The following is a 21,193-nucleotide window of genomic DNA, read 5'->3' as shown; positions in this document are numbered from 1 at the left end:
CTATTGTTCCAGAGTGTTCTCCAATTTCGGTTTCTAATGAGTTTTGTGCAACAAGATACCACAGCACGGGTAATGTTCAAAGAGTAGAAATTGTTTTGGCTTTGTTCTGTTGTAAAGGAATTCACCCAACTGTGTTTTGAGTGAAGGCTGATGAAGTTCCATCCGGGTATATTTGAAAGATTCTTCCCAGTGCTTTTGCAGAACAGTTTCCAAGTCATTTTTGGGACCTGCACTGTTTGACACAAATATTCCATGTAACTGGGGTATCCAATGAGGGGCTTCAATGAGAGGAAAGGGAGGAGGAACATTCCCAACTGACCAGGGTACGTGAGTAACTAAAGAGAGTCATAGAGTTTACAAGAGAGAAAGTGAGGGCTGCAGATGCTGGAGATCAGAGCTGAAAATGTGTTGCTGGAAAAGCGCAGCAGGTCAGGCAGCATCCAGGGAACAGGAGAATCGACGTTTCGGGCATAAGCCCTTCTTCAGGAATGAGGAAAGTGTGTCCAGGAGGCTAAGATAAAAGGTAGGGAGGAGGGACTTGGGGGAGGGGCTTTGGAAATGCGATAGGTGGAGGGAGGTCAAGGTGAGGGTGATAGGCCGGAGTGGGGTGGGGGCGGAGAGGTCAGGAAGAAGATTGCAGGTCAAGAAGGCGGTGCTGAGTTCGAGGGATTTGACTGAGACAAGGTGGGGGGAGGGGAAATGAGGAAACTGGAGAAATCCGAGTTCATCCCTTGTGGTTGGAGGGTTCCCAGGCGGAAGATGAGGCGCTCTTCCTCCAACCGTCGTGTTGCCATGGTCTGGTGATGGAGGAGTCCAAGGACCTGCATGTCCTTGGTGGAGTGGGAGGGGGAGTTAAAGTGTTGGGCTACGGGGTGGTTGGGTTGGTTGGTCCGGGTGTCCCAGAGGTGTTCTCTGAAACGTTCCGCAAGTAGGCGGCCTGTCTCCCCAATATAGAGGAGGCCACATTGGGTGCAGCAGATGCAGTAAATGATGTGTGTGGAGGTGCAGGTGAATTTGTGGGGGATATGGTAGTGTCCCTTGGGGCCTTGGAGGGAAGTAAGGGTGGGGGTGTGGGCGCAAGTTTTGCATTTCTTGCGGTTGCAGGGGAAGGTGCCGGGAGTGGAGGTTGGGTTGGTGGGGGGTGTGGACCTGACGAGGGAGTCACGGAGGGAGTGGTCTTTTCGGAACGCTGATAGGGGAGGGGAAGGAAATATATCCCTGGTGGTGGGGTCCGTTTGGAGGTGGCGGAAATGGCAGCGGATGATACGTTGTACATGGAGGTTGGTGGGGTGGTAGGTGAGGACCAGTGGGGTTCTGTCCTGGTGGTGGTTGGAGGGGCAGGGCTCAAGGGCAGAGGAGCGGGAAGTGGAAGAGATGCGGTCGAGGGCATCGTCGACTACGTCTGGCAGGAAATTGCGGTCCTTGAAATTGCGGTCATAGAGTTTACAGCGTGGAAATAGACCCTTCGGTCCAACCTGTCCATGCTGACCAGTGTTCCCAAACCAAATAGTCCCACTTGCCTGCCTTTGGCCCATATCCCTCTAAACCTTTCCTATTTATGAACCTGTTCAAATGTCTTTCGAGTGTTGTAACTTTATTTACCTGGGTTTACCACTTCCTCTGGCAGTTCATTCCACATGCAAACCACCCTCTGTGTGAAAAGGTTGCCCCTCAAGGTCTCTTCTCACCTTAAAAATGTGCCCCCTAGATTTTAACCCCCCCCCCCCCCCCCCCAATTTCGGGAAAAGATCTTATCTATGCCCCCCATAAACCTCTATAAGGTCACCCCTGAACCTCCTTCGCTCCAGTGAAAGAAGTCCCAGCCTGTCCTTGTAACTCAAGGCCCGGCAACATTCTGGGAAGTTTTTTCTGAATCCTCTCCAATTTAATCATATATTTCCAATAGCAGGGTGACCAGGGTGTTCTATTCCTGTCCAAAATTTTCAAGTCATTCATAACTTTGTTTCAAAAGGAACTTTTATTTGTTTCATTTATTTATTCGGAGATGTAGGATTTGCGAATTGGGCCAACATCTAATGCCCATCTCTAGTGTCCTTTGAGAAGGGGGTGAGCTGCTTTTTTTGAACTGCTACAGTCCATTGTCGCGTACGTATATCCACAATTACTTACAAAGGAAAGTTCCAGAATAATGACACTGTGGCAGGGAGGAGATGAAAACCTTTGGGAAAACAGGGAGAGTGATAGAGGAGGAGAATGAGGATTCGAGAAGAGGAGCAGGAATGTCTTGCTGCAATTGCACAGGGCCTGGGTGAGACCACCCCCTGAGGATAGCGTGCAGTTTGGGTCTCATTATCTGAGGAAGGATGATCTGGCTACAGAGGGACTGCAACAAAGCTTCACCAGATGGATTCCTGGGATGACAGGACTGAACTATGCAGAGAGATTAAATCAGTTAGGATTATATTCAGTGCAGGTTAGGGCTTTTTCCCAGGTAGAGGAATCCAGAAGTAGAGGGCGTATGAATAGGAAGGCCAAATGGGACTGGGTCAGATTGGGATGTTTGGTCGGTGCGGGCGAGTTAGACTGAAGGGTCTGTGTCCATGCTGAATGACCCTGTATCTCTAGGAGCAACAACTACAGGTTTATTTATAGAGCACTTTAACATTAGTCATCTGCAATTACTCGCTAACGAGTGTGGCTGTCCCACTGGGAAACTCCACGTCACTGCTCATAGTTCTGTGGGTCCTTGCGTGACTGATCAGCCCAGTCCTAGAGCTGTATCACTGACCACACCTTTGGCAGGTGTTTCCGGGAGGTGGAAGTGGGCCTTAGCCTTGAGATCGCTGACATCCCTTTCTCCGGTTCCTTTTCCACACTTCCTCTTGCCCCAGGGTGTTCTCGAAGAGTTGTGTCCATTCACACAGGAGCTTCCTCCAATTGGTCTCTTCTGAGCAAGGGTCTGCTATGCATTGACATTTGTGTTGCGTTTCTTGAGAGAAGTCTTCAAATGGCTTCCTTTATCCCTCGTCTTGTTGAGTGCCTTCCTTGAGTTGGGTGAAGAAGATTGCCTTTGGCAGTTGGAATTCAGGCATCCTGAGCACGTGGTTTGCGGCCTCTATGTTGATGCTTTTGGCTAATGTTAATACACCTGTCCTCCCAACTGATGTGGACAATCTGTCTCAAACAGCGTTGATGGTAATTCTCTGAAATCTTGAGGTGACACTGAAACATATTCTCAGTTCGGAGCCACACAGAAGGACTGCCTTATACACAAAGATCGTGGTAGCACCGATATCATGGTCGTGGAAGACTCTCATCCTTGGGCATCCGAAAGCAGTGCTCACAGAGTGGATGTGATGTTGCATCTTTGCCTCAATGCCAGCCTTCAGTGAGAGGTAGCCTCCCAGTTAAGGGAAATCTTCCACCTTTGGAAGGATTTCCCTGTTGACCTTAATGCAGGGATAGCTGGAACTTGATCTGGGTTAGATTGGTAAAGATTTTGACTGTTCTTGACATTGAGGCTGAGAACCAATTCTTCAGTCTGCTTCCCCAGAGGCGTTCGTTCAGGATTGAAGATTCTCTTCTGAGAGAGTGGGGGGGGGGGGGGGGGGGGTGATATGGTGATCCGCGTACTGAAGTTCCACAAGCCAGGTCAATGGTGGTTTCTTCTGGGATGTCAGCCCGTTGAGGTTGAAACATTTTCTAACCATCTGGTCAGCACTTTCACATTGTGTATTATTACACAGGATTAACCCCTGAGGCACCTGAGATGTTGGGATTGGTGACCAAAGCCGTGGGTTTTAAGAAGCGCATTGAAGGGGGAAATGAGAATGCAGGAAATAAGACCAGGAGAGGGTGGAGGAGGGAGGGAACTCCCAGGTTTGGCGGTGAAGCAGCTGAAGACATGGCCAGCCAAGTTGGAGAGATTGGAGTTGGTGTGGGGGGAGGGTCACACTTGAGGGGCTAAAACGTGGATATCCCAGAGAGATTACAGAGAAGAATGGACTCCTGTGCTCAGTGCCAGTGTCAGGCCGGTCTGAATGGTTACAGTTGCAGAAGGGTTTACTTTGGATGGCTCTGAGGCTCCAGTCAGTGTATGTAGAGTGTCCTCAGATTGGGGATTGTCTGTCCCTCCCCACTTTCAGCCTGTGACAGACTGGCAGGGTCACACTGGTCATCGACTAGAAGGAAAGGGGATTATTTGCTGGCTCTAAACCGTCAATACCACTCTGCCTGTGAAATGTGAATTATTGGTCACAAATCATTCTATATTAGATGTCCAAGATCTGCGAGCTCAGATTGATTATAATTGGAAAAACCCTGTACTATACTGTGAATCCATTCCAACTTTAACACACAATTCTGGGAGTTCCCCTCCCTGGTGAGTGGGATATGAAGATTGGCTCAACACTCTGATGTTTCACTGTTTATCTGCACTGTTCAAGGAGGGCCAGGCCATGACAGGGTCACTGTCTGTGCAGCTGAGTTACTGAAGGCCTCCATCGTTTGGTCTGAACATTGTAGTGACCGGTCTGCATCAGGCTGGGGTCAGGCTGAAGGTTAGAGAGCGGGTAAAGGTCAGCGTGCCTCAGACTGAGGGTTCGAGAGAAGGGGGTAAAGATCAGCCTGTCTCAGACTGAGGGTTAGAGAGGAGGTGGTAAATGTCAGTGTGTATCTAACTGAGGGATAAAGCAAGGGTAAAGGTTCGTGTGCCTCAGACTGAAGTTAGAGAGGGGGTAAAGTTCAGCCTGTCTCAGACTGAGGGTTAGAGAGAGGGTAAAGGTCTGCGTGCATCAGACTGAGGGTGTGGGGCACAGCCAGTTGCTTGTGGCACGGTAACTTGATCTGAGGGGGCGGGGTGCTGGGGTTTCCTGGTGGGGCTGGTACGCGGGTGTTAACGTTGCCTTGTGTCAGGCTTGACCTGTGCGGGGCGACACAGGAACATGAGCTTGAAGGCCCTTCTGAAGGCCTTCATTTTGAAGGCGTAGAGTACAGGGTTGACCGCAGAGTTGGCGTGGGAAAGGATGATGGCGGTAAGCAGCAGTGGGAGGGGCAGAGGGCACTGTGGGCACATCAAGAGGACACAGTTCATCAGGTGGAGGGGCAGCCAGCAGATGGCAAAGAAGACCAGCACCAGGAAGAGCGAGCTAGCTGTCTTCATCTCCCTCCAGGATCCCGCTGCCCGCTCCCCTCGGGATGCCAGCCGCCTCACCTGAGTCAGCACGCGGGCGTAGATGAGGAACATGGCGGCCAGAGGCCCCAGAACGCAGCCAAAGAAATTGAAGTAGACCATGTAGGCCATGTCCATCACTGTGGTGAAGTGGCAGTAGCCGTCTGGTGGTGGGGGCTGGTGCCAACCCATCAAAGGTACCAGGCCTAGCAAGAGGGATAGGAGCCAGGTGATGGTGATGGCTGCGCCTGCATTTCTGGGCGTGACGATGGCGTGGTAACGCAGCGGGAGGAAGATGGCCAAGTAGCGGTCGAGGGCTACGGCCAGCAGGCTGAAGATGGAGCTCTGGGTGAGCACCACCAGGACGGACAGGGTCAGCACACACAAGCGGAAGTTGTGTCTGGGCATGCCCAGGTCAGTCAGCACGGCGCAGGGAATGGCCAGCGCTCCCACCCCGATGTCAGCTGCAGCAAGCGAGACCAGGAAGCAGTTGGTGATGGTGCGCAGGCGGTGATCCCGCAGGACAGCAGCACAGACCAGAACATTCCCACAGACCGACATCACCGCTATCACCAGCTCTGCCAACGTATACGGGAGGTTAAGGTTCACGGCACGGGGACTGGCCGGCGTGACGTTTGTCTGCTCCATGCCTGTACTCCCCAAAGACACCATTTTGTGTGCCTTATCTATAGGTGTTTTTAGGTGACAGGACCTGCTTCTCTCCTTCACCCTCGTTTGTAGGCCAGGTTCACCCTAGTGAGTTGGTCCCATTCTCCTTTGTCTTCCCCCTTGTAGGCCGTGTTCACCTCAGAGCAAGCTGGTCCCACCTCCTTTGTCTTCCCCTTTGCTTACAGAGTTGTCTTCACCTTAAATCTGATTCAGAGAGAATGGACCAGTTATTGACCAGTTTTTATTTAATTCCTTGTTGCAATGTGGGTATCGCTAGCAAGGCCCAACATTTGCTGCCCATCCTTCATTGTCCTTAAACTGGGTGGCCTACTAGATGATTTTAGAGGGCAGTTTAGAGTTATCCACATTGCTGTGGGTCTGGAGTCACATGTAGGCCAGACCAGGTAAGGATGGCAGATTTCATTCCCTTAAGAGGATAAGTGAACCTGATGGATTTTTACAACAATTGACAGGAGATCACAGGCTAGCCTTTTAATTCCAGAATTTCTGTTGAATTCAAATTTCACCATCGGCCATGGTGGGATTTGAACACGTGTCGCCAGAACATTGGGGGCCTGAGGTTCTGAATTACTAATGGAGTAACATGGCTGCTCCAGCACCACCTCCCTGTAATGGTCCAGTTTTCAAGGGAGTACAGGAACAGAGAGAGCTGGTGAGTCAACACTTAAATCTTTGAAGGTAAATTTAATTTTTGTCTTAAAAAATAAAGCATTGTTGCCTTCACAAATAGAGACACAGTGTGAAAGCGAGGAATTAGCTTTTACACGTGCACTGGGGGATAAAAGAATGGACACCTTGCTAAAGAAGAATACAGAAAATCATTTGGCAAAGGGTAATATTGTGATAATAATGTGGATTGGGAAAGGAAAAATTGTAATAGAGCGACCTGAATAATCTTTCAGAAGGTAGCAGATGGTGGGAATGCGGTGGATGTAATTGATTTGAATTTTGAGAAGGTCTTTGACGTGATCTCCCATAATAGAGTCATGAATTAGGTTAGAGAATGTGGAGTTGAGAGGGGTGTGACAGAATGCATTACTCACTGGCTTCAAGACCAAAGGTCATTCCGGGAGGCAGGAGGTGGGGCGTGCTGTTCCACCAGGATCCTCGCAGGGACCACCACCCATTTGCATTCACAATTTAGACTTTGAAACAAAAATACGAAGTTGGGCGAGGATTCCAACACATTGAGAGTGTCAGTGGTGTAGAGGAACAGAAACTGGGTGTAACCACAAGGGTCACAGCATGGGATAACAAGGGCATGAAAGGAGGACATGCAGGCACTAGGCTTGATTTCCAGACACCGTGAACCGAAAAGTAGGGAAGGTTTGCTAACCTGTGTTGAACATTGGTTTGACCTTAGAGTACTGTGTTCGGCCATCATAAGAACAACGTAGCAGAGAAAGTTTACAAGAATGGGAGGTGAAACGTCTAGTTACAGATATCGGGAAAGGATTGACAAACTCTTGGATATAGGACTGTGCAGCTGCCTGCCTGGGAATGCTCCCCGGGGTGTTATCTTGAAACTGGGTATTGTGCTGCGATCTCAAATTTGCTGATTAAAGCCTCTGGAAGAAAGTGAGGGCTGCAGATGCTGGAGGTCAGAATTGAACAGTGTGGTGCTGGAAAAGCACAGCCGGTCAGGCATCCTCCAAGGAGCAGGAGAATCGACGTTTTGGCCATAAACCCTTCATCAGGAATCCTAATGAAGACCTTATGCTCAAAACGTCGATTCTCCTGCTCCTCAGATGCTGCCTGACCGGCTGTGCTTTTCCAGCACCACACTGTTTGACACTAATTAAAGTTGCAGTCTGTTTCATAGAATCCTAGAATCCCCATAGTGCGGAAAGAGGCCATTCAACTCATTGTGTCTGCACTGACCTTCCAAAGAGCATCCCCCATCCTGTCCCTGTAACTCTGCATTTTCTATGGCTAATCCACCTGACCTGCACATCCTTGGACTGTGGGAGGAAACCGGAGCACCTGGAGGGAACCCACCCAGACACGGGGAGAATGTGCAAACTCCACACAGACAGGCAGTCACCTGACACTGGAATCAAACCCACCCCTGGTGTGGTGAGGCAGCAGTGCTAACTTCTGAGCCGCTGTTTCCTGTTGAGTGTGTAACCCGCGGTGGGAACTCTTTGATTCAGTCCCTGAGTCCTTCACAATCTTGTTCCAGGAGCTGAGCGTCCATTAGCTGGTCCAGACCATCACTGGGATACTCCTTGCAATGTAACAACCCCTCCTCCTCTTCCCCCCCCCCCCTCCAATAAAGGCAACTCCACTCCTGCCCCCCCCCCCCCAGCTCTGAGACTGTGTTTCCCTGCAGTCTGACTCCACATTCAGACTCTCTGACCATCACCAGTGCGTCCTGTTTGCTTTGTAGGATGTAAACTCTCAGTGGACGGCAGGTAGCAGAATTAACCACGAATCCATTTCCATCACTGCGCACACACACAACGGCCCCCCCCCCCACCACCTTCTACGGCCCACCGTTTGATAACTGAGGTGGGACGTTCTGCCCCCTTACCTGGTTGACCTTTATCCAGCGGCCTCCTCTAAACAGCTGATCCCATCCATTAATGTTTCTGGAATCTTGCTGTGCCCCAGTTGGCTCGGTTTGTGTGTCATCGTAGTGACTGCCAGGCTTCCCAGGTTACTGAAGGGGTTGGGAGGGACATAACGGTGACTCCAGTTCACTAAGAAGGCTGTCGAAGTGTTTAACCACTGCTGAAAATACTGGCCAAAGGCCGTGTCTCTGTACCGACACAGCGAGGGAGATAGTTAATGATTCAGATCACTTGAGCCTTCGTCAAAACTGGGAGATATTCAAATCTGATTTATTATGACCAACTGCAGAGCAAGGAAGAAAGGTAAGACAGATTTTAATCATCTCCCAGTTCTGATGGGGACTCTCAGATTTGAGACGTTAACTCTGATTCTCTCTCCATTTGCTGCTGATTTTCTCCAGCATTCTCCGTTTTTCTGTTACATTTCAAGCCCTCATATTTTGAATTTCTCCAGTTCTTGTATCCAATACACTCTGTTGTATCTGTCTTCCCCTCTCTCTCTGGCTCTCTCTCACTTTTTGGCTTCCTCGCTGTCTCTCTGGCTCTTTCGTGTCTCTCTCTCTTTCTGCCAATCTCTCTCTCTCTCTAGCTCTCTCTTTCTCGCTCATGCTTTCTCTCACTCGCGCTCTCTCTCTCTCTCTTTCTCGCGTTCTCTCTCTTTCTCGCTGTCTTTCTGTGTCTTTCTCGTCCCTCCAGCTTCCATCTTCTCTCCTTCCCTATTTCTATTTCCATTGGCCTATACCTGCAAAGCCAAGCTGCTGAACTGAGTGTTCCTCTCTGGGATCCTGTTCTCCACCTCTCCCTCAGAGAATCATACAGTACACAAGAGGATGCTTGACCTCCCAAAAACTACACTGAATCAACACTAACCCCACTTGCCTGCATTTGGCCCATAATCTGCAATGTTATGACACTCAATGCTCACCCAAGTACTTTTTAAAGATTAAACCTCTTGCCTATCACCTTAAAATTATGCCCCTTGTTATTAATCATTCAGCTAAGGGGAACAGCAGCTTTTTATACACCCATCGGCACGGTGGCACAGTGGGCGGCACGGTGGCACAGTGGGCGGCACGGTGGCACAGTGGTTAGCACTGCTGCCTCGCAGCGCCAGAGACCCGGGTTCAATTCCCGCCTCAGGCGACTGACTGTGTGGAGTTTGCACGTTCTCCCCGTGTCTGCATGGGTTTCCTCCGGGTGCTCCGGTTTCCTCCCACAGTCCAAAGATGTGCAGGTCAGGTGAATTGGCCATGCTAAATTGCCCGTAGTGTTAGGTAAAGGGGTAAATGTAGGGGTATGGGTGGGTTTCGCTTCGGCGGGGCGGTGTGGACTTGTTGGGCCGAAGGGCCTGTTTCCACGCTGTAATGTAATCTAATCTAAAAAAAACCTCAGTCAGGTCCCCCTCAACCTTCCTTACTCTAATAGAAACAACTTGAGCTTATCCAGCCTCTCTTCATCATCTCCATCCCAGGCAACATCCCGGTGAATCTCCTCCAAGTTTCCTGTTTGCCTTCCTAATGCCCCTATTAACCTGTCCTGCCATCTTCAGGGATCTGTGGACAAGCACCCCCAAGATTCCAAACAAAAGCAGACATTTCTGGAGAATCTTGGCAGGTCCGGCAGCAGCTGAGGAGAGAAGGCAGAGTTAATGTTTCAGATCCAGTGATCCTCGTTCAGAACAGATCTCTCTGTTCCTCTGAGTCTTCTAATACCCTGCCATTCATTGAGTCCCTCTTTCCGCTAGAGTGTTGTGAGTCACATTTTAGCCAGTGTTAGAAAATGCTGCTGACTCTGAGTGAGAGTGGGTAAGGGTGAACCACATTGGCTGTGGGTCTGGAGTCACATATTAGATTAGATTACATTACAGTGTGGAAACAGGCCCTTCGGCCCAACAAGTCCACACCGACCCGCTGAAGCGATACCCACCCATACCCCTACATTTACCCCTTACCTAACACTACAGGCAATTTAGTATGGCCAATTCACCTGACCCTGCACATCTTTGGACTGTGGGAGGAAACCGAAGCACCCGGAGGAAACCCACGCAGACACGGGGAGAACGTGCAAACTCCACACAGTCAGTCGCCTGAGGCGGGAATTGAACCCGGGTCTCTGACGCTGTGAGGCAGCAGTGCTAACCACTGTGCCACCGTGCCGCCCCCTGTGCCACCGTGCCGCGGTCTCGTTAAGACCAGTTCTGGTGAGAATGGCAGATTTACTTCTGGATAGGAAATTAGCGACCTGTTACTCCAATCTGAAACTAGCTTGTAACCTCCATTACCTGGGCGGCACGGAGGCTCAGTGGTTAGCACTGCTGCCTCACAGTGCCAGGAACCCGGGTTCGATTCCAGCCTCGGGGGACTGTCTGTGTGGAGTTTGCACATTCTCCCCGTGTCTGCGTGGGTTTCCTCCGGGTGCTCCGGTTTCCTCCCACAGTCCAAAGATGTGCAGGTCAGGTGAATTGACCATGCTAAATTGCCCACAGTGTTGAGGGATGGATAGGGTAGGTGTATTAGTCAGGGGTAAATGTAGAGCAATAGAGTAGGGGAATGGGTCTGGGCGGGATACTTTTCGGAGAGTCAGTGTGGACTTGTTGGGCCAAAGGGCCTGTTTCCACACCATAGGGATTTTATGCTGATCCAATCTATTCTATTCTGCACTGATTGTGTACCTGGGCCATCCGTGTGTCACACGATGCACTTGATTTGTCCGTCTTGAGGAGCTGTAACGTGTTGTGAGGAGCTCTCGAACCTGTGTTTTTCTGCTCTCGTTAAGAAGATACTTATAAGGCCCAGGTCACTGGAGGCGGGCTGGAGCTGACAGGACACTGAGGGAAAACACGTTGCTTGCTCCTCTGTACTCCGAGGGGAACTGGGGAAAGGAGCTGATCATTAGTGCCAGTGTGTTGTCAGGTTTCCTTTCAACGCCACCAGTGGCCTCTCAACCAGGACCTTCTTGAGAACAGATTTCCCTTGTTCTTATCCCAGAGGGAGGCAAGGGATTGACTGACAAGCCACCTCCCATGAATAGGAGCATCTAAAACAAAAAATTGCAAATGTCAGTGGTGCGGACTTAGTGGAGAGAGAAAGAGATTGGAGGTGCAGATTTTAATGCTTGACCCTTTGTAACATATTGTGAAACATTTGGGTGCTAGACTTGGGAAATTGGTTAATGTTACCACCCCCTCCCTCCAGTTTGCCCATTCCACAGAGATGTGCCCCTGGTTTTATATAAATATCTCTCTGTGAGCTCAGAGTGTGTTTGGGGAGGAGGTGATGAGCCAAGGTGAAGAGTCCCACTATGTCTCCGCTCACTGACTCAGTGCAGCAGAGTACTGCCCTGTCAGGCAAGGCTTAACAGAGCTACACGACAATGTGTTGGTTTGTCCATGGGATATGAGTGTTGCTGGCTGATTGACTGACTGCCTTTGAACGCAGTGCCTTGCTTGGCCATTTCAGAGGGCAGAGGGTTGACCGCATTGGCTGTGGTTCTGGAGTCACGTGTAGGCCAGACCAGGTAAGGCCGGCAGAATTCCCTCCCTTGAAAGAGGTGAGTGAATCAGATGGGTTTTGACGACAGCGGTTATATGGTCTAACGTCTAGTCTAATAATCTGCTGGGCTGGGACTTGAACCCATGTCCCCAGAACACGACCGCAGGGTTCTGGATAACTCGCCCAGTGATATCCCCACTATGCCAGTGCCTGCCTTTGCTTTGGCTGGCAGGGTGTGTATAAGTGCAAGTCTTATTCTAGGCTCACCTGGGACTGTGACACTGTGTCTCAGCCAATCAAGTGTTCCGTCAGTGATGTAATGACATAATGAGAGGCCATGTTGGTCTCCATTACCAACCCAGTCTGCAGCTAGCCCTTTTGCCCACTCTGTCCCTGGAGCCTTGCAGATTGTCTGGTCACCTGAAGGCAATTTCCTTTCTAGATTATACCACCATTGTTGAGATTAGTAAAAGGTTCCTCTTCCTGTTTCCTCTCTCCTCTCTATGTCTTTGTCCAAAACCTTAAATCTGTGTCCCCTCATCCACGGGCGATTATTTCATGGGGAGAGCTTTACTTTGTGTGCCTTCTCTGACCCTGTCATGATCTAGACCAGCTTAAACAGACCAACCCTTCCTCACAATCTGCTTTGTTCCCGGTGAGAACATCCCTAGTCGGTTTCACCTTTTGATGTTGCTGGAATCCACCCCCCTCTACTCGCCACAGTTTAATAGTTGTTGCGTTTTGCTTTCAGGAAAAGAAAGGCAGACACAGTCGATGGGGAAGCGACAGCAAAGAAGAAAAACAGGAAGGAAGAGAATGTTTCAAAACTGGAGAAGGAGCTGAAGGTGGGGACGGGGGTCGTGGGTGAGAGGGGGTCGTGGGGGAGAGGGGGTCATGGGAGGGGACGGGGGTTGGTGGGGGAGAGGGGGTCGTGGGGGAGAGAGGGTCGTGGGAGGGGACGGGGGATTGTGGGGGAGAGGGGGTCGTGGGAGAGGACGGGGGATTGTGGGGTCGTGGGAGAGGACGGGGGATTGTGCGGGTCGTGGGAGAGGACGGGGGATTGTGGGGGTCGTGGGAGAGGACGGGGGATTGTGGGGGAGAGGGGTCGTGGGAGAGGACGGGGGATTGGGGAGGGAGTGGGGGTCATGGGAGAGGATGGGGGATTGGGGAGGGAATGGGGGTCGTGGGAGAGGACGGGGGATTGGGGAGGGAATGGGGGTCGTGGGAGAGGACGGGGGATTGGGGAGGGAATGGGGGTCGTGGGAGAGGACGGGGGATTGGGGAGGGAATGGGGGTCGTGGGAGAGGACGGGGGATTTGGGAGGGAGTGGGGGTCGTGGGAGAGGACGGGGGATTGTGGGGGTCGTGGGAGAGGACGGGGGATTGGGGAGGGAGTGGGGGTCGTGGGAGAGGACGGGGGATTGGGGAGGGAGTGGGGGTTGTGGGAGAGGACGGGGGATTGGGGAGGGAGTGGGGGTCGTGGGAGAGGACGGGGGATTGTGGGGGAGAGGGGGTTGTGAGGGAGTAAGAGGGTTTTGGGAGGGAGTGGGGGTGGGTGTAGTTAGGAACAGCCCTCTCTGGGGGTAAATGTGATTCCAGGGTCTGGCCATTCAGCTCCCAGCCTAGGATCACACTCACAAACAAAAACACATCGACCTTCAGGGAGAACTTCACCCCTGTCCCCTCAGCTGCTCTGCTTCCTCCAGGAACCTTCTCTCACTCTCTCATTCCCTCTCTCTCGCTGACACTCTCTCTACAAGAACTCTCTTCTTTTTCTGTCTCTCTTTCTGTTTCTCTTTCTCCTTGCAAGAGCTCTCTCTAAATCTCTCTCTCTGTCTCTCTCTCTCTCTCTCTCTCTCTCTCTCTCTCTCTCTGTCTGTCTCTCTCTCTCTCTGTCTGTCTCTGTCTCTCTCTTTCTCTTTGTCTCTCTCTTTCTCTTTGTCTCTCTCTTTCTCTTTGTCTCTCTCTGTCTCTCTCTGTCTCTCTCTGTCTCTCTCTCTCTCTCTCTCTCTCTCTCTCTCTCTCTCTCTCTGTGTCTCTCTCTCTCTCTCTCTCATTCTTTCACAATGTTTTCCCTCCCTCTCTGTCAGCAGGATCACTCTCACACATGCTCTCTCTGTCCCTCTGCAGGAGCAGAGCCAGTTGATCTGGAATATTAAGGACGAATTGAAGAAGTGCTGTTCTACCAATGATCTCCGAGAGCTTTTAATTGCCAACAAGCAAGAAGTGGCTTCAGGAGAGGCAGCTGTAAGTGACATCAGTCCTTCCTCTGTCAGACGCAAAGTTGTCAGCCAGTGGGTGATGAGAATCTCTACCCTGTCCACAGCCCAGTCAGTGAGATTGAGACTCGGGGTCATCAAGTTTGCCCCTCACATTGACAGCTGGAATCGGTTCTCCAGTCATAGGGATTTAACATCACAGAAAGAGGCCCTTCAGCCCATCAGGTACATTCCAGCCATCAAGCATCCATCCATTCTGATCTCACTTTCCAGTGTGTCCTTTTCTATTACGGTGTTTCAAGTTCTCAGTGAAATACTACTTATATGTTCTCGAGGGTTCCCACCATTTTGCTGCTCCCTGTTTATTGATACCTCTACTATGGGGAAATCTTTCCCAAAGAACTCAACCAGATTCCCCCTCAGCCTTCCCTGCTCAAAGGAAAACAAGTCCAGCCTCACCAGTCTCTCTCCGTAGGTGAATCCCTCCATCCCAAGCAACATCCTGGTGAATCTCCTCTACACTGTCTCCAGTGAAACCACATCCTTACGACAGTGCATTGAGCAGAACTGCACACAGTACTCCAGTTGTGGCCTCGCTTAATGCTGTGTACATCTCCGACATACCCTCCATGCTCTTGTATTTAATATCGTGACTAATAAAGGCAGGTACCCCATGTGCCCTCCTAACCACCTTCTCCACCCTGTCCTGCTCTATTCAGGGATCTATGGACATTCTCACCCAGACCCCTCTGATTCTCCATACGTTCCCGGGTCCTATCATTCACATGGACTCCTTTGCTTTGTTAGTTTTCCCACCTCTCTCTCCTCAGGGTTAAATTCCATCACCAATTGTCCTGTCCTCTGTGAACTTATTGATGGTTCCTCCTACATTCATGTCTAGATCATTAACGTACACAACTAGGAGGGAGCTCTGATCCCTGTACAACACTGGATTGGACATAGGCTTCTGCTCTCTCACACACACGCAGTCTCACTCACACAGACACTCACTCACACACACGCAGACTCACTCACACACACGCAGTCTCACTCACACAGACACTCACTCACACAGACACTCACTCACACAGACACTCACTCACACAGACACTCACTCACTCACACAGACACTCACTCACTCACACAGACACTCACTCACACAGACACTCACTCACTCACAGACACACACAGACACTCACACAGACACTCACTCACACAGACACTCACTCACACAGACACTCACTCACAGACACTCACAGACACTCACTCACTCACACAGACACTCACTCACTCGCACAGACACTCACTCGCACAGACACTCACGCGCACAGACACTCACTCGCGCACAGACACTCACTCGCGCACAGACAGACACGCGCACAGACACACGCGCACAGACACACGCGCACAGACAGACACGCGCACAGACAGACACGCGCACAGACAGACACGCGCACAGACAGACACGCGCACAGACAGACACGCGCACAGACAGACACGCGCACAGACAGACACGCGCGCACAGACACGCGCGCACAGACAGACACGCGCGCACAGACAGACACGCGCGCACAGACAGACACGCGCGCACAGACAGACACGCGCGCACAGACAGACACGCGCGCACAGACAGACTCACTCACACAGACAGACACTCAGACACTCACGCGCAGACAGACATGCGCGCAGACAGACATGCGCGCGGACAGACATGCGCGCGGACAGACATGCGCGCGGACAGACACGTGCACGGACAGACACTCACGCGCACACAGACACTCGTACACACGTGCACACAGGGACACACACACACCCTTTGACCAACAACCTCCTCTCCCTGTTGATAAGCCAATTTTGCCAAATTGCCCTGGATCCAAATAGCTCCTAATTTTTATTTAGATCAGTCTGCCATGGGAGACCTTACCAAAAGCCTTACTGAAGTCCATGTAGATGACATCAACTGCACTACCCTTATCTACACACACAATCACTACCTTGAAAAATTCAATCAGTTTTGTTAGATTATGACCTCCCCTTACCAAGTGGAGATGAATTCTCCCTCTGTGTTTCCCCACCACAGATATCAGACTCACTGGCCTGTAATCTCTTTGTGCTTTATCTTGAATACCACAATAGCTGCCCTCCAGTCCTTGGGCACCTTTCCTGTGGCCAGAGAGGGTTTGAATATTCATGCTGGAAGGCTCCTCCCTTGGCTTCCACAGAAACCTGGGATTCGTGTCATCTGACCCTGGCGATGTATGTGTTTTCAAGCCTGTTCAAACCGCTAATACCTCCTCCCTCCCTCTCTGTTCAAGCGTATGAAAGTAAATCTTAATGACGTTAGCTTTCATTTTGAACGTCCTTGACAGGGTTGGTTTGGAAAGCAGTGTGTGTCAATCTGGAAGGAGGGCCTGGTATATTTAAAATGTTACCTAATTGGCCAAATGCCCCATTGGCTTCTTCACCTCCAATCCTGCCCAACCATTTTGATTGGCTCACCTACCGCTGCCTCTCCTGCTGTGATTGGTTCACCCGCAGCTGCCTCCCCTGTCGTGATTGGCTCACCTGCAGCTGCCTCCCCTGCCGTGATTGGCTCACCCGCAGCTGCCTCCCCTGCCGTGATTGGCTCACCCGCAGCTGCCTCCGCTGCCATGATTGGTTGACCCGCAGCTGCCTCCCCTGTAGTGATTGGTTGACCTGCAGCTGCCCCCCCGCCGTGATTGGTTGACCCGCAGCTGCCCCCCCCTGCCGTGATTGGTTGACCCGCAGCTGCCCCCCCCTGCCGTGATTGGTTGACCCGCAGCTGCCTCCCCTGCCGTGATTGGTTGACCCGCAGCTGCCTCCCCTGCCGTGATTGGCTGACCCGCAGCTGCCTCCCCTGCCGTGATTGGCTCACTTGCCACTACCTCTCCTGTTGTGATTGGTTCAGCTGCCCATACTCCTGCTCCTGGAGACGACCTTCCAAAATGACAGCTGTACAACTCTGCTGTGGTTATAATTCTGTGGTCAGTCAGTGTGTTTGAATGGTGTTTCCCTCTACCTCATTGATTCCCCAGGGTGTGGATAAAAGTAATTTGGCCCATTGAGTCCACACTAACTCTATGAAAAGCATCCCACCCAGAGCACCCCTTATCCCTGTAACCCAGCATATCCTATGGCTAACCCACCTAGCCTGCACATCCCTGGACATTATGGGGCAATTTAGTACAGCCAATCCACCTAATCTGCACATCCTAGGACTGTAATGGGAAACTGGGGCACCCATGGGAAATCCATGTTCACGTAGACCTTAGCACTGTGAGGCAGCAGTGCTAACCACTGTGCTACCACTGTATGTCCTGGTGAGCATAGATATCCCAATTCTTGGTGTCTAGTGGCACCAAGGTAAAGGACAGTGCAATGGAGTGTTGGTATCAGTGCCCTGGAGTGCTGTGATGGCATTGAGGCACAGAGATGGCAGACACCCTTGGTGTAGTGCCCTTCCAGTGGGTGCTGGTGGTGAGATTGCTTCCTGTGTGGCAGCATGCCCTTCACGTGTATTTGTTCTGGTGTAGATCTTGGACCAGGTGTCGGACGGGATGGCATTCGGAGCACTGTTGCCCTGTGAGGAATGCAAAGGGCAGTTATTGTTGAAAGGAGATGCCTACTGCTGCACTGGTAACATCACTGCCTGGACCAAGTGTAGTGCCAGCACCCAGACACCCGCTCGCAAGGACTGGCTCACTCCAAAGGTACGTGACGGGCCTCTTCTGCTGGTTGCAGTCTGCTTGTTCTGTCTGGTGAAGCTTGGGGAGTTCAAGTCCCACTCTGGGTTGTAGGCCTGGTAGTCCAGCGCTGCACTCGGTAAGTGCTACCGTGTCAGGGGAGCTCGCCTGTTGCTCACTGCATTTCCCATGCCCCTGTTTTGGAGGAGAGCAGGGGAATTAGCCCTCAACCAGCATCACAAAAGCAGATTATCTACTTACTGTGTCTCATTGCTCCTTGTGGGATCTTGCTTTTCTCAACTTGTTACATTGAGTGACAAACTTGCATTTCTGTAGTGTGTTATGTGCCCTTAAGTTGTACAGAAGTGTTTTACAGCGAAAGAACTCCTTCCAAGTTAGAGTGCATTGTCTGAGGAGCTCTGGGCTGCAACGTAAAAGGACCCCAGTCCCTGTGACGGACAGGGATTTGGAATATCCTGAAGTCGCGAATTAATTGCAAGTTCCTTCCATTGTCCTTGCTGGCCAGGGGTTGGCACTTCTCTGGGTCTGCTGCACGTCACTTGGCTCAGAGCATTTGCTGCTTAGATGTTCTGGGCTTACATCTTTTGATCTTCCATTTGCTGCCTCATACTTCCATTAGATTCTGTTTATCCGGCTCTGTCCAGTGGTGTGACGAGCCGCAGTTTCAGTCCTCCACCATCAGGTGGCAGTGTGCTGCTGTACCATCAGCTTGCATGAGGAGGCAGCACAGAGCACTACCGCATAGACCCCATAGGGGACGGTACCATAGCAGCCAGGCTAACTTGGGGCTTGTAAACTCCACAAGGCGTCGGCCGCTCAGCTGTCCCTTCCATTCCTAAATAAGACCTGGTCAATCCCAAACCCGAGTCTGTGGTCAGACACTGCTGCAGGCCTCATCAGCTGTAAAGGCGAGAGACCGGGGAGGGCGGGAGGTCTCAGCTGGAGTGGGGATGGGTTTGGGGGATTGTTGAAGGCAGGGGTCTCAGCTGATCTCCACACTCTTTAGTAGAAGACGAGGATTCACCATGTTCTTCGATCCTTCCTTTTAAAGCAAACATAGAGCGTGGAGACTGTGACACAGTGAGGGTTGGAACAGGCATGTGGGGCTATTGGCAAAATGGCCTCCTGTGGTGTATCACCCAGGAGGTTGCAAATCGTCCCTTCTTAGGTTCTCACTTTTCTAAACAAATTATTGGCAGAGCAGCTCTTGAATACAGTTGCAACAAAGACACCATTTCTCAAAGCTTCACACCTCTTATTCATCAGGACAGTTTGTAAGAATAGTGGTTCAATGGGGAGAAAATAACACTTATACTGCACGAGGGGAGAGTGCAAATTGGTTGGCAGATGGACTCAGATAGAGGTAGAATGCAGTAATAATGATGATTGACAGTTAACTGCCAAGATATGTTCTAAACTTTAACCCGGGCAGATACAAGTTATTTGTTAATGTGTATTTTTAAGGTTGACCTCCCTCTTCAAAGACTGTTTGTATGATTTCCTTTTCGAAGTGTACATATGGGTAGGTGTAGTTGGAAATGATAAATGATTTCTGCAGAAATGTTTCTCTTCTGCTGATTGTCTGGTACACAAAAGGGTTTAGTAGACGGTGGTCAGGATACCCCGGATTGGGGGGAGTCGACGAATGGGTCTTCAAATCCCGCGAGGGCAGTTTTGCAGTTTGTATTTTGGATTAAAGACGTTTTGATTCTGAGGAACAGCTGTTTGAGTGGATGTTTGAGCAGGAGACTCGGGGGTTTGCAGGCCAGATGGACCTGCTCTTGTCCCAGCTCTCCCCCCACTCAAACCAGGCTGGCCTCTGTCCGCACGATTAACCTTCACCTGTGGAATTCTGTGTTCTCTAGGAATTCCATGAGATTCCCTACCTGAAGAAGTTCAAATTCAAAAAGCATGTCCGGATATTCCCGCCTGCCGTCCCAGCGTCGAGTGCCGAAATTCCAGCCTCTGCTGATACTGCCATTCCCTCGGAACCTGCAGGTAGGGAAAGCCTGGTGTGGGATCGCACTGTGTAAGGCAAGTCTGGCCCTCGCCTGGGGCATCTCTCTCTTATAGCAGTATTCCAACAGGCGAGAGGAATTTAAAAATAATCTCTTCAGGAGAGTGGGAGCTGGATTGCCTCTCTTGGGATAGTGTGTATGGGATCTGTTCCGAAAACCTTTCCGAAGAGATTTAGAGTCTGGATAGATGGATGGGGGCGGAGCTGGGCCTGGGGCTGGAGGAGGGAGCTCCAGCGCGGAGCTGGGCCTGGTGCTGGAGAGGGGAGCCCCAGCGCGGAGCTGGGCCTGGGGCTGGCGGAGGGAGCTCCAGCGCGGAGCTGGGAACTGGGGCTGGAGGAGGGAGCTCCAGCGCGGAGCTGGGGCAGGAGGAGGGAGCTCCAGCGCGGAGCTGGGCCTGGGGCTGGAGGAGAGAGCTCCAGCGCGGAGCTGGGACTGGGACTGGAGGAGAGAGCTCCAGCGCGGAGATGGGAACTGGGGCTGGAGATGGGAGCTCCAGCGCGGAGCTGGGCCTGGGGCTGGAGGAGGGAGCTCCAGCGCGGAGCTGGGATTGGGGCTGGAGGAGGGAACTCCAGCGCGGAGCTGGGACTGGGGTTGGAGATGGGAGCTCCAGCGCGGAGCTAGGCCTGGGGCTGGAGGAGAGAGCTCCAGCGCGGAGCTGGGCCTGGGGCTGGCGGAGGGAGCTCCAGCGCGGAGCTGGGACTAGGGCAGGAGGAGGGAGCTCCAGCGCGGAGTTGAGACTAGGGCTGGAGGAGGGAGCTCCAGCGCGGAGTTGAGACTGGGGCTGGAGGAGGGAGCTCCAGCACAGGGCTGGGGCTGGGGCTGGGGCTGGGACTGAGGCTGGAGGAGGGAGCACCAGCACGGAGCTGGAACTGGGGCAGGAGGAGGGAGCTCCAGCACGGAGCTGGGACTGGGGCAGGAGGAGGGAGCTCCAGCGCGGAGCTGAGACTGGGGCTGGAGGGAGCTCCAGCGCGGAGCTGGGACTGGGGCTGGAGGAGGGAGCTCCAGCACGGAGCTGGGACTGGGGCTGGAGATGGGAGCTCCAGCGCGGAGCTGAGACTGGGGCTGGAGGAGGGAGCTCCAGCGCGGAGCTGGGACTGGGGCTGGAGGAGGGAGCTCCAGCGCGGAGCTGCGCCTTGGTGTGGAGGAGGGAGCTCCAGCGCGGAGCTGCGCCTTGGTGTGGAGGAGGGAGCTCCAGCGCGGAGCTGGGACTGGGGCTGGAGGAGGGAGCTCCAGCGTGGAGCTGGGACTGGGACTGGGGCTGGAGGAGGGAGCTCCAGCGCGGAGCTGGGACTGGGGCTGGAGGAAAGAACCCCATCCTGGAATTGGAACTGGGAATGGGACCAGAGG

The 21,193-nt window shown here is 52.1% G+C and overlaps 2 protein-coding genes across 2 annotated transcripts in view; one reads left to right on the top strand and one right to left on the bottom strand.

Moving 5' to 3' along the window:
• parp1 (poly (ADP-ribose) polymerase 1) overlaps positions 1-21,193 on the top strand; it is a 67,521-nt gene that overhangs the window by 13,615 nt on the left and 32,713 nt on the right. Inside the window, exons 5-8 of the mRNA XM_087984170.1 lie at positions 12,637-12,730; positions 14,015-14,131; positions 17,658-17,834; positions 19,694-19,826. Of these exons, the coding sequence (XP_087840296.1) occupies positions 12,637-12,730; positions 14,015-14,131; positions 17,658-17,834; positions 19,694-19,826 (521 nt within the window). The remainder of the gene's footprint in view (positions 1-12,636; positions 12,731-14,014; positions 14,132-17,657; positions 17,835-19,693; positions 19,827-21,193) is intronic.
• adorb1a (adenosine receptor B1a) lies at positions 4,856-5,779 on the bottom strand. Its single transcript, XM_043687423.2, has one exon. The coding sequence runs from the start codon at positions 5,777-5,779 to the stop codon at positions 4,856-4,858; it is 924 nt and encodes a 307-aa protein (XP_043543358.2).

Source organism: Chiloscyllium plagiosum, unplaced genomic scaffold (assembly GCF_037043375.1).
Source record: "Chiloscyllium plagiosum isolate Xiang-an unplaced genomic scaffold, Cpla_swu_hap1 HiC_scaffold_3, whole genome shotgun sequence".
Classification (NCBI taxonomy): Eukaryota; Metazoa; Chordata; class Chondrichthyes; order Orectolobiformes; family Hemiscylliidae; genus Chiloscyllium; species Chiloscyllium plagiosum.
This window is presented reverse-complemented; position numbering and strand designations above follow the sequence as displayed.

What these genes read in the sequence shown, in the direction of transcription:
- adorb1a (XM_043687423.2), bottom strand. Translation starts at nt 5,779, where the DNA reads ATGGAGCAGACAAACGTCACGCCGGCCAGTCCCCGTGCCGTGAACCTT.